The 15,344-nt window shown below is 32.2% G+C and overlaps 3 protein-coding genes and 1 non-coding gene across 5 annotated transcripts; 1 reads left to right on the plus strand and 3 right to left on the minus strand.

Moving 5' to 3' along the window:
* Positions 1 to 327: 327 nt before the first annotated feature.
* Positions 328 to 398, minus strand: TRNAG-GCC. The gene has a single exon. It is a non-coding gene; the product is annotated as a tRNA-Gly (tRNA).
* A 1,616-nt stretch (positions 399 to 2,014) lies between these two features.
* On the plus strand, positions 2,015 to 4,867 carry LOC18046802 (eukaryotic translation initiation factor 6-2). Of its 2 annotated transcripts, XM_006443817.2 has the most exons (8): positions 2,015 to 2,086; positions 2,178 to 2,245; positions 2,334 to 2,430; positions 2,506 to 2,591; positions 2,678 to 2,722; positions 3,408 to 3,538; positions 4,129 to 4,239; positions 4,335 to 4,867. In XM_006443817.2, the coding sequence occupies exons 2-8, from the start codon at positions 2,236 to 2,238 to the stop codon at positions 4,590 to 4,592; spliced, it is 738 nt and encodes a 245-aa protein (XP_006443880.1). In that variant the 5' UTR covers positions 2,015 to 2,086; positions 2,178 to 2,235; the 3' UTR covers positions 4,593 to 4,867. The 2 variants fall into 2 exon arrangements, with proteins under 2 accessions (XP_006443880.1, XP_006443879.1); XM_006443816.2 differs by lacking the exon at positions 2,015 to 2,086 and having other exon boundaries at positions 2,100 to 2,245.
* A 3,371-nt stretch (positions 4,868 to 8,238) lies between these two features.
* LOC18046803 (probable transcriptional regulator RABBIT EARS) lies at positions 8,239 to 8,823 on the minus strand. Its single transcript, XM_006443820.2, has one exon. The coding sequence runs from the start codon at positions 8,821 to 8,823 to the stop codon at positions 8,239 to 8,241; it is 585 nt and encodes a 194-aa protein (XP_006443883.1).
* A 5,778-nt stretch (positions 8,824 to 14,601) lies between these two features.
* LOC18047643 (zinc finger protein 11) lies at positions 14,602 to 15,270 on the minus strand. Its single transcript, XM_006443821.2, has one exon. It carries the CDS (start codon positions 15,268 to 15,270, stop codon positions 14,602 to 14,604), a length of 669 nt encoding a protein of 222 aa, XP_006443884.2.
* Positions 15,271 to 15,344: the final 74 nt, after the last annotated feature.

Consider the following 15,344-nt stretch of genomic DNA (forward strand, 5'->3'; position numbering starts at 1 on the left):
CTCAGCTTTAAGAAATAGTCCGTTAGTTCAGGTTCTTAATGAGAGTTTTCCATTTCTTTGCAAGACCATAAACTTACTCTTGGCCTGCATCAATAGCTGGCTTGAAGAAATATTCCGTTAGTTCAGGTTCTTAATAAGGGTTTTCCATATCTTTGCAAGACCATCAACTTGCTCTTGGCCTGCACCAATAGCTGGCTTTGTGCTCTGCTTCTTTTAGCAGCCGCAGTCATGAGAATTTATTTCCGTTTAAAGTATCTGGACAGGAAGATCGAAAAAGGAATGTTAAATGAAAGCTATCAGCTTGGCATTTTGAAAAACCAAACGATATGCACCAGCCGGGAATCGAACCCGGGTCTGTACCGTGGCAGGGTACTATTCTACCACTAGACCACTGGTGCTAGTTGAGAACTGGCATTGCCAAATTAATATAACTCAATTTTGCGGATAAATTATTATCCAGAAGGTGGAAATTTTGTATCGAAATAAAAAGGTCACACTATTTAACTTACCATAAATTAATCTACAGAATTTGAAGTTTCATATTTTACTCAATAAATTCATCAATATGCCAAATATACCCTTTATATATTCTTGAAAAGTTAAAATCCAACATTAATTAAGTGACTCTGAAATTTTCAATGGTCTTAAAAATAAAAACACCGACATTTCTTTTACTTTAAATTCATGGTGCGAAATGAAATTTTTTTCGTCAATTTCTGTACCTGCAACAACAAGCTACTAAATCAATTTTGAAGTAAATGATGATTTGGGCCATTAATTTTCAATAGCAAAGCACTATTAGAGTATGTAACAATTTTTTTTAATATAAATCTGAAAATATATTAATTATGCAACAAATGAAATTGAAAATTGTTTATGAAAATTTTTATCAAGAAAATAGTTTTGTGAGTTTGTAAAAATTAGTGTACTGATAATTTTTATTATATGTTTTTAAGTTGTCTTATCCTTTTAGGTTACATTTGGCACTCAGGATTGGAATGGATTGATGATTAGGATTTGACAGGATTAAGTTAAATTGAATTAAACTGGATTATATTATATAGTCTCATGTTTAGTACTGAATTAAACCATGTTAAATTATATTTAAATAGCATTTAAGTTGATATTTAAGTATAAATATCAATTATTCATTAAATTTTATAATCGTAATTAAAATAAATTTAAAAAGTAATTAATAAGAAAATTAAATATATTGTAAATAAGTTATTGGGTAGTCATAATATAATGATCAAATAAAAATACAAAAAAATCTAAATATCTAATTAATTTTTATCAAAAATTTAAAAATATCATATAAAATCAACCAATTACGGGTATTATTAATTTTCACGATCATTTGTAATATTCTATTAGTGATTAATAAATCTAGTACGATCAAATAATGCAATAAATTATTAAACGGTTAATTTTATTGACAAATTATTAAATATAGAAGTAATGAAAATTTAATCTCAAGAGTTAGTATAAGTAAAAGTACCAATTTCATTAGATCATAAATAATAAATAATTTTTTAAAAGTTAATCATAAATAAAATTTAATTAATATTAGGTAAAAAAATGATATAAATAAAAGTCTCATGAATGGACAATTTTTTTTTAAATCTTATCTCATCTAAACCCATGTGTAAATTAGTATTATTAATCCCATGATTTTAGGATTAAATTCAAATTTAGTCCCCCTTAATCCAATCCAACTAAGCTTACCAAATATGAGATAAATATTTAATCCCAAAATTAGTCCAATTCTATACTTAATCCTAGCATCCAAAGATGGCCTTATGTATTTTTATATTAAGGTATTTAAATAATAAATTCATTACTTAAAATATGAGTTTGTAGAATAATTTTGTGGATCTAAATAGCCTCACGGTTTGTTTCCATTTACACCCTTTGGACGTTAAAGTTAACGAGATAAAATACGGAATGGGTGTGATTTGATGACTTACGTCTTACAAGGGTGTAGCTTGAAATTTGTCGATAAATGTGGGTGTTGGCTAAAATTAATCTTCTCCTTCAAAACCCTAATATAATCAATTTATTCTTTTTCGTAAAACCCTCATCGCAGGTAGTTAGTTATATTTGATTTTATTGATATGGATATTCTGTACATGTTCGGTGGCTAACAGAAAAATCGAATTTGTATGTTATTCTTGCAGGTCTTGTGCTTTGATTCGGTCCATCTTTTAATCGGTTCAATTCTGTTAATTTGTAATCATGGCAACCAGTAAGTTTTTTGACACCTTTTAAACTTTTTTTTTTTTTCAACCCTCCTTTTTAGCTTAAAGCCGAATATATTTGATTGATTTGCGTAGGACTTATGTTTGAGAATTCGTGTGAGGTTGGTGTGTTTTCCAAGCTCACTAATGCTTTTTGCTTGGTCGCAATTGGAGGTTCTGAGAGCTTCTACAGGTTTTTTTAAATATTATTTTATTTTCTAATGATTTGTATGTATAAAATTCTTCTTAATGAGTATTGTATTCACAGCACATTTGAGGCGGAGTTAGCAGATGTTATTCCTGTTGTTAAAACATCAATTGGTGGCAACAGGATTATCGGGCGGCTTTGTGTTGGTGAGCTTTTATCTGCATCTAACATAATGGCCCTTGCTTTGTATATGCTTATTCTGATTCTCATCACTACTTATCTTTAATGGCAGGTAACAAAAATGGGCTTCTCTTGCCACACACAACCACAGACCAAGGTAGTTTTTTCATTCAACTCATGTTAGTTGGTTTTAATTATAATTATTCTCGTGAGGTAACGATAAATTTCTCATTATGCCAGTTCTAGATCACCACTTTCACTTTTGTAATTTAGTACTATGACAATATATACTGTTATAATCTTAATCCATCTTGATGTATCAATAAAAATTACTATGCTTTTATCTCATCTCGGCATCATAGATAATGACAATGTGTCATCATTGATAACTTCTAGTTGGACATTTCATCTGTTGTTAAAGCTGAAATCCTTCTGTGCTGAATACATTAAAGTACATGGCTGTCCCTCACTCCTTCTTTCTCTGTTTTTGTGGGGATACAAAGTGTGATTAGTCTATATCATGTAATAAAATATTATTAAATTTTTCAAGTTTCGGGCAGGGTAATTTGCTCAAATTAAGAAGGAATCTTTCTTTACTAGGCAGTTTGGAATTTTTTTTTTGTATCTTTTATATATAAATATTATTTTTTTCCCCCAGAGTTTGACAATCTGAATGGTGAGCAGTAATGAAGTTTGATAAATTTGCTTCTGTAAGCTTTTATATGTAAATATATAAGTGTCATTATTATTATTTTTTTAACAAATGCACTCATTGATCTTGATGAACTAGTGTGCTCTGCTTTACTTGTTACTTCACTTTTTGTTATATTATGTTGTTGAAGAGCTTCAACACTTGAGGAATAGTCTACCTGATCAAGTTGTTGTCCAGCGTATTGAAGAGAGGCTATCTGCTCTGGGAAATTGCATAGCATGCAATGACCATGTTGCTCTTGCACACACAGATCTTGACAGGGTAATGTTGCTTTTATGTGTCAGTTCTTAATGTTTCTTCCATTATGTCATTTCAGGATTATTCTTTAGATTGGCATATGATTTGAAATTGACATTTTGCAGTCACAGATTAGAAAGAGTTGTGTTTATTTTTCTCCACTTCTTCCTTTACTTGTCTGCTTATTTTCCCTTTAAAAGTACCTAGGCTTCCATTTTCTTTTATCTCAATTGGGAGAAAATAACCTCAGTAATGGTTTCAAAGTTTTCTAAGCATAGAACTATAAACGATTGAGAGAAGTCTAGTCTCCTGTAGATACGTATTGTTTTTTTCTTTTCTTTTTTTGCAATTGTGATTGTCCAATTATTCTTATTTATTTATTTTTTAATGGATGTTCTTGTGGATAATCAATGATTTTCTCTTCTTGAATAACAATTAAAAGATTAAAATGAGTCAATTATAATGTTAACTGAAGAAACCGAATATAACATTCCTCGTACATGAAGAGTTACCTACTGCAACTTTAGTAATGCATGGATTTTTATATCCAAATTGCCATTATTTTGAATTTTCCTGATGCTTACATTGACCTTTTTCCGTCTTCTGTTTCATAGGAAACGGAGGAAATTATTGCAGATGTTCTTGGAGTAGAAGTTTTTAGGCAGACAGTTGCCGGTAATATCCTTGTTGGCAGTTACTGTTCCTTCAGCAACAGGGGTGGCTTGGTAAGACATAGAATATCCTCATCGAGGCATCTATTGAAACACTTTCTATTGCAATGTATTTCCTACAATTAACTTTCTGCTTGATTCTGATGTAGGTCCACCCTCATACATCCATTGAAGACTTGGATGAACTCTCTACACTCTTGCAAGTACCTTTGGTTGCTGGCACTGTGAACCGTGGAAGTGAAGTGATAGGTGCTGGGTTAACTGTGAATGACTGGACAGCATTCTGTGGGTCAGACACCACGGCAACCGAACTCTCTGTTATTGAGAGCGTTTTCAAGTTGAGGGAAGCTCAACCAAATGCCATTGTGGATGAGATGAGGAAATCTTTAATTGACAGCTATGTCTAAGTTATCTGGGATAAGCAGTCTTGTGTTTTGTCTTATTGTGTGAAACACTATTTCCTAACTTTCTTGAGAGCTATTAGAATGTTTTCTTTCTCATGTTGGAGTACGTAGTAGCTTGAGCAATACTCGATTACATGAAATCCTTGCTCACAAACTCTGTATTTCACTGTTGCCTGCTTAACTTGGCTGCCCGCTTTCTGAAGGTGACAATTATGTCTGTATGTATGTATATTTTGAAAGACGACAAGCGATATAATGATATTCATAAATCGGCCAAATAGCATTTTTTTTTATAAAAACATAATAAATACGTGGCCTCTAGTTTCCCACGTAACAAGACAGCGTGATTGTCAAATAAAAATCAATAAAGCTGCTTGGATATGTTTCTGTAAGCCTGGATGACATTCCCAGAAGTCTGTTTTTCAGGAAATCTCTCATTGCACGGCTGAGCATCTCGAAATAAATATGTGGGTAAATAAGTGCGTGAATTAGATTTCAATTGATATCTATATTATTCGTCGTCTATTGATCATGAGTTGTTTTCCAGAGCGAACGGTGAATCATTACTACTTGCAAACATTAGTGTTTCCTTTTCTCTGAAGGCAGTTTGCGGCTAAATAAACAGGATCTGTTTATTTAGCTGCTTAAATGATGATAAATCATTGTTACTTGCAAACATTAGTGGTTCCTTTTCTCTGAAGGCAGTTTGCGGCATACGGATCAAAGCGAAATTGCGAAATAATATATATATATATGAAGCAATGTTAATTAATTAGAGGCTTTAGGCAAATGTTTATCAGGCAAATCCAGGTAAAATAAAATTAAGTTACCATATATGATGATAATTATAATGAATGGCTTCTTGTCACGTCTACGGCACTCACCAGTATCATGCCATATCATGCTCTCGTTGCCACTTGTCAAATTCGTTCTGAATCCAAACAAATAAACAAATTAATGAAGACATTCTTTGTCAGATATACGCAACTATATATATATATATATATATATATATATTTTAATACAATATAGCCAACTAATTAATATTCTTGATTTTCTGATTAAGCTGACGGTACAACACACTACTATAACTTATGGCTAACACTTTAGATCCCAATTGGTATTGAGAATTTGTGATGTCATCATCAAAGACTCTACACAGAATAAAAAGAAATTAACCCATGTACATGCACAAGCCAGCTCTTGGAACAATTGTATCTATAAGGACAAATGAAAAAGTATATATAACATCTTGCGTGAAGGATCAATATATAGGAAATTCTGCCAATTTTCAACACATGTAAAAATGGATGCCAATATGCAATAAAGAAAAGTTTGAAAAGCATCGTACTAATAGCCATGCACACCAGGTTAATGGTGTTGCAATGCATTTTTGTTTTCACTAGATTCATTATTAAGCTAAAATACAATAACTTCAAATGTAAAAATCACTACCGAACATCAATGGATGAATCAACTCACAACTGGTATAATTTGGGAGAATAATTTTGAACCGAAGTTCAAAGACCATCAAGTAATAAATATATGCATACTCGAAGAGTCATTATTTCATATTGACCGTAGGAGCATGTTTTCTTATAACTATCTCCTAATCAACATGAATTTTTTTTTTTTTTTTTGAGTGTATTAAACTATATGATATCCGAAAATCACATTGGGTCCCAACTAATCCAGATTCGAGCTAAGTATGACTACTAGGACAATAAAACTCTCCCAACAAGTATTTAACGCAGCTGCATTTCAATGTCTCGAACTGAGGACCTTGGTTAAGTTAGATCAGTCCAATGCCAATTGATCTACGTACTTGTTGGTCCTAATCGACATGAAATGTTAAACAAAACAACAACAAAAGTATGTTCTAAGTCAACTCTCCAAGATTTGAATGTAGATGAGTCGTGCTTATTTTTTCATAATCCTATACGCATGCATTTATAACAATGTATGGTTAATTCTTAATTGCTTGTATGCTATTATCTAATATCTACCAATTTCATATTTCTAAAAGATTACCACAAAGCTCAACTTAATTAGTACTGAATCCAAATCCAAATTTTCAACTGAAGTAGATGATGCTCACTTATACTGTTGACCATGTGCTTATTTTCTTTCATAATTCACTCTTAATGTACAATTGAAATTCTTTCATAAATATTAATTCTCACCAAATTTTCTCCATTTCCTCTCATTTTCTTTTCAAACAAACGAAACACCAACAAAACTCATGAAAAAGTTAGTGATTAGGAACACCGTCGGCTTTCTTTTCTCAAATAAGAGGCTTTATGATATGTGGCGAAAGCATTGCCTTTATTTGGGTCATGCAATCAATTAATGGGCAAGTTTTGATTCCGAGGAAAACGGTGCCTCAAACTGAACAACTAAAAAGAAAAAACTAATTATAGGACACTGACGAGAATTAAACCGTGCTTCCAGTCTTGCCCAAGTAGCTAGCTTACAATATTGTAAATTGTAGTCCTCTTCAATAAGGAGTAATGCTAATAATGCTTATAAAATTAAGGTCATAATATAATTGGAAAAAAAAAAAGGGAAGAAGAATAAGAATAAGAAGCGAATACTTAAACACTAACCGAGATGGATGTCAAGTAACAGAGAACGAAAGACAGAATTTTTTGGAAAAGCTCATCCCCAATTTGTTGAGATAGACCAATTCTTACGGTTGTGAAAAGATCCTGTACAAGGTAAATAAAATGGCAAATCCCAGAGACTGGGTCCTTACAATTAAAATACTGTACATCTAGCACATTCATAGGATTACGCTGATGATCGAATGCTTGAGTTATGCCATACAATTTGTCAATCACGCCATTCAACAGTGATATGCCAAATATCGTACCATTATGTTGGCAATGGAGTAACTCAGTGTAAGTTAAAGCAGATCGACACTAACGTCTGTTGATATTTAGATTCATGCAATCAATTAAGGTTACATTTATGATCATTATTGCTGGGAGTAGCCAGGCACACTGCAAAGTTAAGCAAATTAGGGTTTTCAGTCAGACAAAAAAATTATTGCCAAACAAAACCAACTTGAGGATAATTTAAGCTAGCTCTACGATAGCTTAAGCTTGCATTCATTCCATTGAACGTAATCCGAGTACTGTTGCTATTTTTTTCCCCCCTCATTATACTCAATTTAATGTTAAACAAGAACTGATGTGATAAAAAATAACTCAATATAAGGCATATAGCTAGAGGAGAAAATAGTAGATCGGATCATAACATAAGGATCTCATGAATAACGATCAATATATCTTAGATGGTACCTTCAAATCTGTGTAGTTTTTAATTTGCAAAATCGGAGAATCTTCCTGGCAGAAAGCATCTAAGACTTAGCCTTGAAAAACATTCATTTGCTTCCTCTTCTTTTTTGCCGTCCGAGCGATAGAGTGGTAATCTCCATAAAGATAAACCTAAAGACACACTTATTTATTGGGGGAAAAAAACTTCTCAATTAATTATTGAAGTACTTTACTTCCCACATAAGAAACATCGAATTTCATTAAGAATTCGCAAGCTGTACAATATGACAAACATATAACGTCTACACATATAGAAATAACTGGAATCCACATATATGTATAATATTAATAAAAATAAAATAAAACATATACTACGGATCATGACCAAGTCGAAGCTCCAAATCTAGTTCATCTTCTTCACTTACACCTTCTCTCTTCTCTTTATCGTGATCAGCATGTAAATGAGATGGTCCAACTCTTAAACTGCGATTTCCTCTCCAAATTTCATCACCAATCATATTCAAATGCTGGTGATAATTTTGTCCATAAGAATCATAATTACTATGATTATTATTATTTGTATGGACGGATCTTTGATGGTCATCCCATGTGGATGGAGATGGGAAAAATGTCTGGTAATTTACATGTACCTCAGAATCAGACATAGCATAATATTGATGATGTGACGTGGGGTAGCTTTGAACCGGCGCAAAGGATCTAAAACTTGAATAATAATTATTATTATTTTCATCAACTAATTTATCAGAAATTGATGAAGAACTCGGAGGCCTGTTCTTTGCTCTATCTTTCCTGTGAATATTCATGTGACCCCCCAAGGCCTGTGCTGTAGTGAACCCTCTCTTGCAAAACACACACTCGTAGGATCTGCCGGTGCCCGTGTCAGTCTCTTCTTCGCTAGAGCTTTTCGAATAATCTTCATTAGGGTTGGATTCCATTTTGACAGAGATAAATGGACTAGAGAGAGAGATTGGGGTTTTAATATAAAGAAAAGGAGGAGATGTAGAGACAAAATGGGGACATAGGCATTGTCTTTGGGGCTATGTGATGAGATGATCTATGAACAAGTTCTGAAAGAGAAAAGTCTTAGATTTTTGTGAATAAGCTATATTCTTTCTTAGCGGCCGGCAGATGTTATAGTATTTGTAATCTTGACTTGATTTACATTATTTAGCAGACGGTGAATTAAAATTTATTAATTTTGGTCAATTTTTTTCGGTATAATTTTTCTTCCTAATAGTGCTCTTGTCGCTTTCATCATTCTAAGCTTTTCTTAACGCGGTCTTCAATATTATTCAATGGGCAGGTCTTTTTTTGCTATAATATATTATAATATTAATTAAGAAGTATGGGTTTTCTTTTTAAAAAGAAATAATTAAACTTGGTAAGCCTTTTCAAATTAGGGCTATAATAATTCTTCAGTTAAGACGATTACTTATAATAATCTCATATGGGTTAAGATCTTTATTTGATAAAAAAATTTCTAAATTTTTAAAAACCTTGTGTTCATAATAGTTTATGATTAGGATTTAACTACTATTAATTTTTAATTTATTAACCAAAAAAGTGAATTTTATTCAAAACAAAAAATCCTAACAATCTTATAATATACGTATATAGTTTGTTGTGTACGCTACATTTATGCCTATGATGGCTGCTTTATTTTAGACTTATTAATTGCTTCTCTTTTATCTTAATCTATCTGGAAGCTTCAAGGTAGTCAAAATTTCCCAAGACTCACAACTCAGAAGACATAATTAGGGTCAGTACTCAATAACATAAGTCAAAAAGATGGTAAAACTTAAGTACTGATCAACCCAATTAATTATATTGGTATTTCCAAAAAAAAAAAAACTAAATGAGATTGGTGTCTTTTCGTTTAAAGCCAATATTTGAATGGACGTTTCCCCCGTTTAAAATTTCATCTAAACTATATATCACAACCAAATAATAATAGTAAGTCTAAAATTTGTTGTTAGGCACTTGACATGTAACTAAAGAAAACGTCTTAGTTGAATACTTTAATTAATTTATTAATTACAATTAGAATTGAGACATGAGATTAATCTTTGAATAAGGAATAAATACAGGTATTAAAATTTTACATAAATGACGAATTATGGCGTTATAATTAGAGATCTTTTGTGGCATTGTGTCTATTGAGGAAAGATGAAGGAACTTTCCTATAATTTAATTTTATGGACTAAGAAACATTCCATTTCTGTACTTTGCATTTGTCCTTCACTGTTATAAGCTTTGTCGCATCATTTTGTTAATGGAAACCAACATGATGTTCGTGTCATCACAGTCAAAGTCACATAAAATCAACATCTTATATGCTTGTAAATTCTTTTCATTGTGGCAGCGATCGGAAAAATAGTGACAAGATAATCTAAAATTAGTCTACCAACTCCACTTCAATCAAACATAGAAGTGATCAATTAGATTGGCACAAGTTTTGCTTGATCTTAGGAAATCAATAAATACTTTTCTCATTCTTAGCAAAAAGAATGATAAACATACGAGGATTAATATGAATATTATGTAATATGGTCTCAGAAATATTTATATTGTAGGCCTGTAGCTTCTTTTTTCTTCTAGCTAGAAATATTTTATATTCTGCAGGCCAATTTTTTTTTTTGTTTTGTTTTTAAATAAAGCTGCAGTTGGGCATGCAGATGACTTTTCGTTTTCTTGTAGAATTAGAAATGACCTTGCATGGAAAATGGCACCACTAAGACACGTTCCACGTATGACCAATATATTTTATAATCTCAATTTCTTTCAATATTTTTATTCCATATTCTTTTTACGAAACTCTCAGTTAGCTAAATGTGTTATTTAAGCAAATACTTTGTTCAATATTTAATTAAAGAAATTAATCATAGGTTTGATTTCTCTTTTCTGACGTGGGAGACAGAAAGGTGCAAAGTGGTTGAAAGAGAATGAGAAGACAGCCGATAAATCAATTTCAATGTTGTAGGATTTTGTCCTTTGTTGATGACTTGATGTAATTTTAAGTGTAGGAATGTTTAATTGCTGGCATAATATAATAAATTAATGTTTTGAGGCTTGTAATTAATAATATGTATATATTTTTTTATATGGCTACATAATGTTGAATTTAATAGATAGCTGAAGAAACTTGGACAACAACGGCTGTAATAGTTTTAATTTTCTCAACCAAATCTTCCGTCTTTTACCCTAATTGCCTTTTTCTATTGACCTAGCAACTCTTGTTTTCTTGTTATTTCCTTTTAGCTTAGGTTTAAATTGATAAGAATTTTGTCATTTTTCAATTATTGGATGTTCATTAACATTATATGATCAAATGAGGGGGATGAATCCGATCAGTGTAGGGAAGGGAAAATGGGATTTCCGAGATTCTGAATTTCGAAATTTTTTATTTCAATTTCTTGCTGGGCATTGACATTGAGTTCTACATAGTGGAGGGATAATTTTATTGTTTGTAATTGGAAAGTAAATATGAAAATTACCCTTAAAATTTTAAAGCATTGAGATGTATTATAGGTTGTTTAAAATGTGCATCAGTATTTTCTAATATGACTAATATGACGATAACTTAGTTGATGGACTTGGTCTTCTCTTTATAGTCATTAATCAAAGTTTGCATTCTACTTTAAATGAAAAATGTCAAGCGAACTAAACTCTGATAAAAGGGTGAAAAAAGCACATTAAAAACGACATTGTTGTGGATGAATTTTTTTGAAAAGAAAAACTAAACTCATCCAAAATGGCATTTTTTTTTCACCTTAGAGCATTTTGCTCTATTTACAAATTTTGTTATTATATTTCTGCCAAAGTAGCTTTTTTTTTTTTTGAAGTTAAACAATTACGTTAAATAATAAAAAATTTAATAAAAATGATATGGAAAGTATTAATTGAGAAAATGTCTTCTTTTGTGTGTGTGTGTGTGTTTTTTTTTTAATAAATTGAATTTGGTGATTGGACCGACCTTGTAGCCCTGTCATAAAAAGTTTCATACAAAGAAGCCCATGGTGACCCCAGTCACCGACCCGAAGTGCTGCTTGAACTCTCGATCCCTTTCCTGTTTGATGAAGATCAAAGATTTATAATTTTTTTCGTTTGCTTCTATTTTTATGATTTTTTTTTATTATTCTTTTTTAAACAGGGTTAAATCTGCTCTGGCTGTTTTACTAACAGTACATACATTTTTCCATATATTTAAAAAAAAAAAAGGAAAAATTAAAAACTGAAAATTAAAAAAAAGGGGGGCGCAAAAAAGTTGAACGTGCATGCGGAGACAGGTGAAAAGCAAGAAGCAATAGGATAGTGTGCGTAAAATTAAAGAAAAAAAGAAGAGAAGAGAAGAGAGAGAGGCATCAATCAATCATCAATGCCTCAAGATTATAACGTGCGCCGACTGGGAATACCTAGCTAGCTTTCCTTCATTGATTTTTTTTTCCTGGTTAACCCATGGCCATGCCAAACTTTTGCAGGTTCTGTTTCTTGATTCATAAAAAATGTCTTTTCTTTTTACCTTTGGTGACATCATTTTGACTCTTTAATTTTACCACCCACTACTCTGAATCTGATTCATTCATTCATTCGTTCGTTCCATGGTGTTGTGTTGTGTTTTAAAGTGTTGTTTTTTTGTTCTTTGTACAGAGACATGCAGACCAAAACCATATGTCTGTTTCTTAACAAGCAAATTAAAGTCATCATGTTACTGGCACCAGACACTTGTGGGGAACAGGCGAAGTCTCAGACTCAGACTCAGATTCAGACATCGTTGATGTTGAGAAAAACAACATCCCTTTGATACCCACCAATTTATTTATTTATTTATATGCTAGTTTGGAATCATACTGGACATTTCAATGGGGCACTGCCAGTTCTATTTTAAGTAATAATTATTCATCAAATAATCCCCATCTGTAATTTGACAATCTGTCTTTCAGGCACACGACACAACACAAAACAAACACACACACAGAGTATCATCAAATATTGTTTTTATCTTTAACATATCCTCACCTGACGTTCTATGTCCTTTTTCTCTCGTTATGCATTAAATTCTTGCTTGAGACCTAATTTGATCGAGAGGCAACAAATTAATGTACTTACCTTAAGCTGAGCTCAGTCCCCCATTAATAGAAAAAAGGAAATTAATTAAGACGATTAACCTAATAACTTCTTTGTGATTTTTAATGTAATTAATTTGCTTAGTTATAATTAGAGCCTCGTAGTTCGGATGTAATTCTCATTCTCAGATCTTAAATGCAATTTGGTAGTGATCGATTTAGCTTTTAAGTGATCTATAGGTTGCTCAACACCTTATTGAGCGTGTAGACGCTGAGTCAGAATTATGCAGCAGGAACGCTAGCTATTCTTGACCTAATTACACGGTAGAAATTGTGACCTTGTATATATGCACGGCTAGCAGTATCAAAATTCAACAAACATATATGTATATATATATATAGGGGGCGGAGACAACATATTGATTGACTGGGGCCTTGGAGATAGGAAGAGTAGTGCGTCATGTCACTACATTTTTAGCTTTTGCATATGAAAAAAAAAATAGTTTAGGAAATTTTTATGGGCGTTGGACTGATGGTGGAATTGGTAAATGTAAGATTAATAAAAAAAATTAATGAGCTTCTGCGTTTATTTAAAAAAATTAAATTAATATTATTATTTATGGGCTTGATTTTAGTTTGAAAAGCCCAATTCTTTTAAATTGTATTTAAAATTACTGGGGGTGAGAATTTAAGTGTAAATATATATTGGGGGCTGAAGTATAACTTACTGGGGCACGATGACAATTTATTGAAGACTTTTGGAAAAACACAATTAAATATTAAAGAAATTTTTTTCATTTCGGTGGAGACTTGAGTCCCCACTTGTCCTTCAACAAATCTGCTCTTGTATATATATATATATAGTTATAGTTATAGTTATTTTCTAGTGCAGGCGTCCTTAATTTTTTTTTTTTTTCATACGAACATATTGTTAAACTGTGTAATTTAATAGAGTCGCAAACATGTTATTAAACCACAAGGTTTTATAATGTATTTAAAAATTACTCTTTTAAACCGCATGGTTTAACAACGTATCTACTTTAAATAAAATAACAGCGCTTATATATATATATATATATATTCAAGATTAAGTTGATGACGATGCGCATTGCAAATCCTAAAGATACTATCACAAGAGAGAACATATTGCTACCATATATAATTATGATCAAATAAAAGCGAAGTGATGATATCTCAACAACTAGATGATCCCCATATTACAGTTAACCTAATTAACAAGGACAGTCCCACTCACAATAATCACAATCACGGCAGCTAAACATGAAAATTCAGGATTAAGTTGATTGTCAATGACAACCTTTCATGAAAATTAACATGCACAATGAACCATTAATTAAAAAGAAACAGAGGATAAAGATCATTGTATTAATGACAACTCGTGGAGCAAGAGATCATATTCAAATCCTTGTAAGGCGCAGAATGATCGCAGAATAGATATTTCAGGCAAATTAAGAAAAGGTCAAAGAAAAGAAAGACATATATAACAAATGGATCATACTGAGGATGTTAATTGAGCTTAATTTGATAAACAGCAAACTGTTGCCAGAAATTAAACTAAACTAAAAAGGCCAAGTTTTAATTAATTTAACACCATATCTACGGGTGAATATTTGTAAAGAATTCACCTAATTAAGGATATCCAAGCCGAAGCTCCAAATCCACAGACTCCTTTGTATCTTTTAACCCCATCTCCAACTCCAGGCTCATAGCTAATTCCTCTTTCTTTCTCAAAACATCAATCTCGCGTTTCGGCGCATAACCCTTCGAATTTCCAGCTCCAAATGCAGCTCTCATGTTCTTCTTCTTCCTTAAATAATCCCCGGATGGAAGAGTACTACTCAAGGTATTAATCTGTTGATGAGGACATTCTTCAAGCAATCTTTTTTTGTATTCATTTGTGAAAGCTGCCGAGGATGGTGATGAAGACAAAGAGTTGAGATTTGCAGAAACCAAGGGTTTTGGTTTGTAAGTTGCTGGGTCTGGGCCTGGGAGCAACAGCTTATTAGATGGAGGAGATGATAATGATGATGAAGAAGTAGAAGAAGCAGCAAAACTAGGGATAGGGTTAGGGTTTCGATATTGAAGAAGTGGTGGAGGTAACATTCTAAGCCTGGCTCTATCTCTTCTATGAACATTCATATGACCCCCAAGAGCTTGAGCAGACCTAAACTCTCTCCGGCAAAAGCTGCAGTTATAGTTCTTTGGAGGCCACACAATTAATCCACATGATGACTGTCCATGCTGAGCTTCTGAGCAGCTACATTTTTCACACTCCCACTTCTCTTTAACCCACTCCATGCTTACTTCTTTCTTGTTCATCAGTACAGCTACAAGTACCAGAGAAAGAGAAGAAATGGCTACAAAAGATTGCT

This window comes from Citrus clementina, unplaced genomic scaffold (assembly GCF_000493195.1).
Source record: "Citrus clementina cultivar Clemenules unplaced genomic scaffold, Citrus_clementina_v1.0 scaffold_3, whole genome shotgun sequence".
Taxonomy (NCBI): domain Eukaryota; kingdom Viridiplantae; phylum Streptophyta; class Magnoliopsida; order Sapindales; family Rutaceae; genus Citrus; species Citrus x clementina.

What these genes read in the sequence shown, in the direction of transcription:
- LOC18046802 (XM_006443817.2), top strand. An exon ending in GGTTCTGAGAGCTTCTACAG is followed by an intron (nt 2,431 to 2,505) that starts GTTTTTTTAAAT and finishes TTGTATTCACAG; the next exon opens with CACATTTGAGGCGGAGTTAG. An exon ending in ACACACAACCACAGACCAAG is followed by an intron (nt 2,723 to 3,407) that starts GTAGTTTTTTCA and finishes ATGTTGTTGAAG; the next exon opens with AGCTTCAACACTTGAGGAAT.
- LOC18047643 (XM_006443821.2), bottom strand. Translation starts at nt 15,270, where the DNA reads ATGGAGTGGGTTAAAGAGAAGTGGGAGTGTGAAAAATGTAGCTGCTCA.
- LOC18046803 (XM_006443820.2), bottom strand. Translation starts at nt 8,823, where the DNA reads ATGGAATCCAACCCTAATGAAGATTATTCGAAAAGCTCTAGCGAAGAA.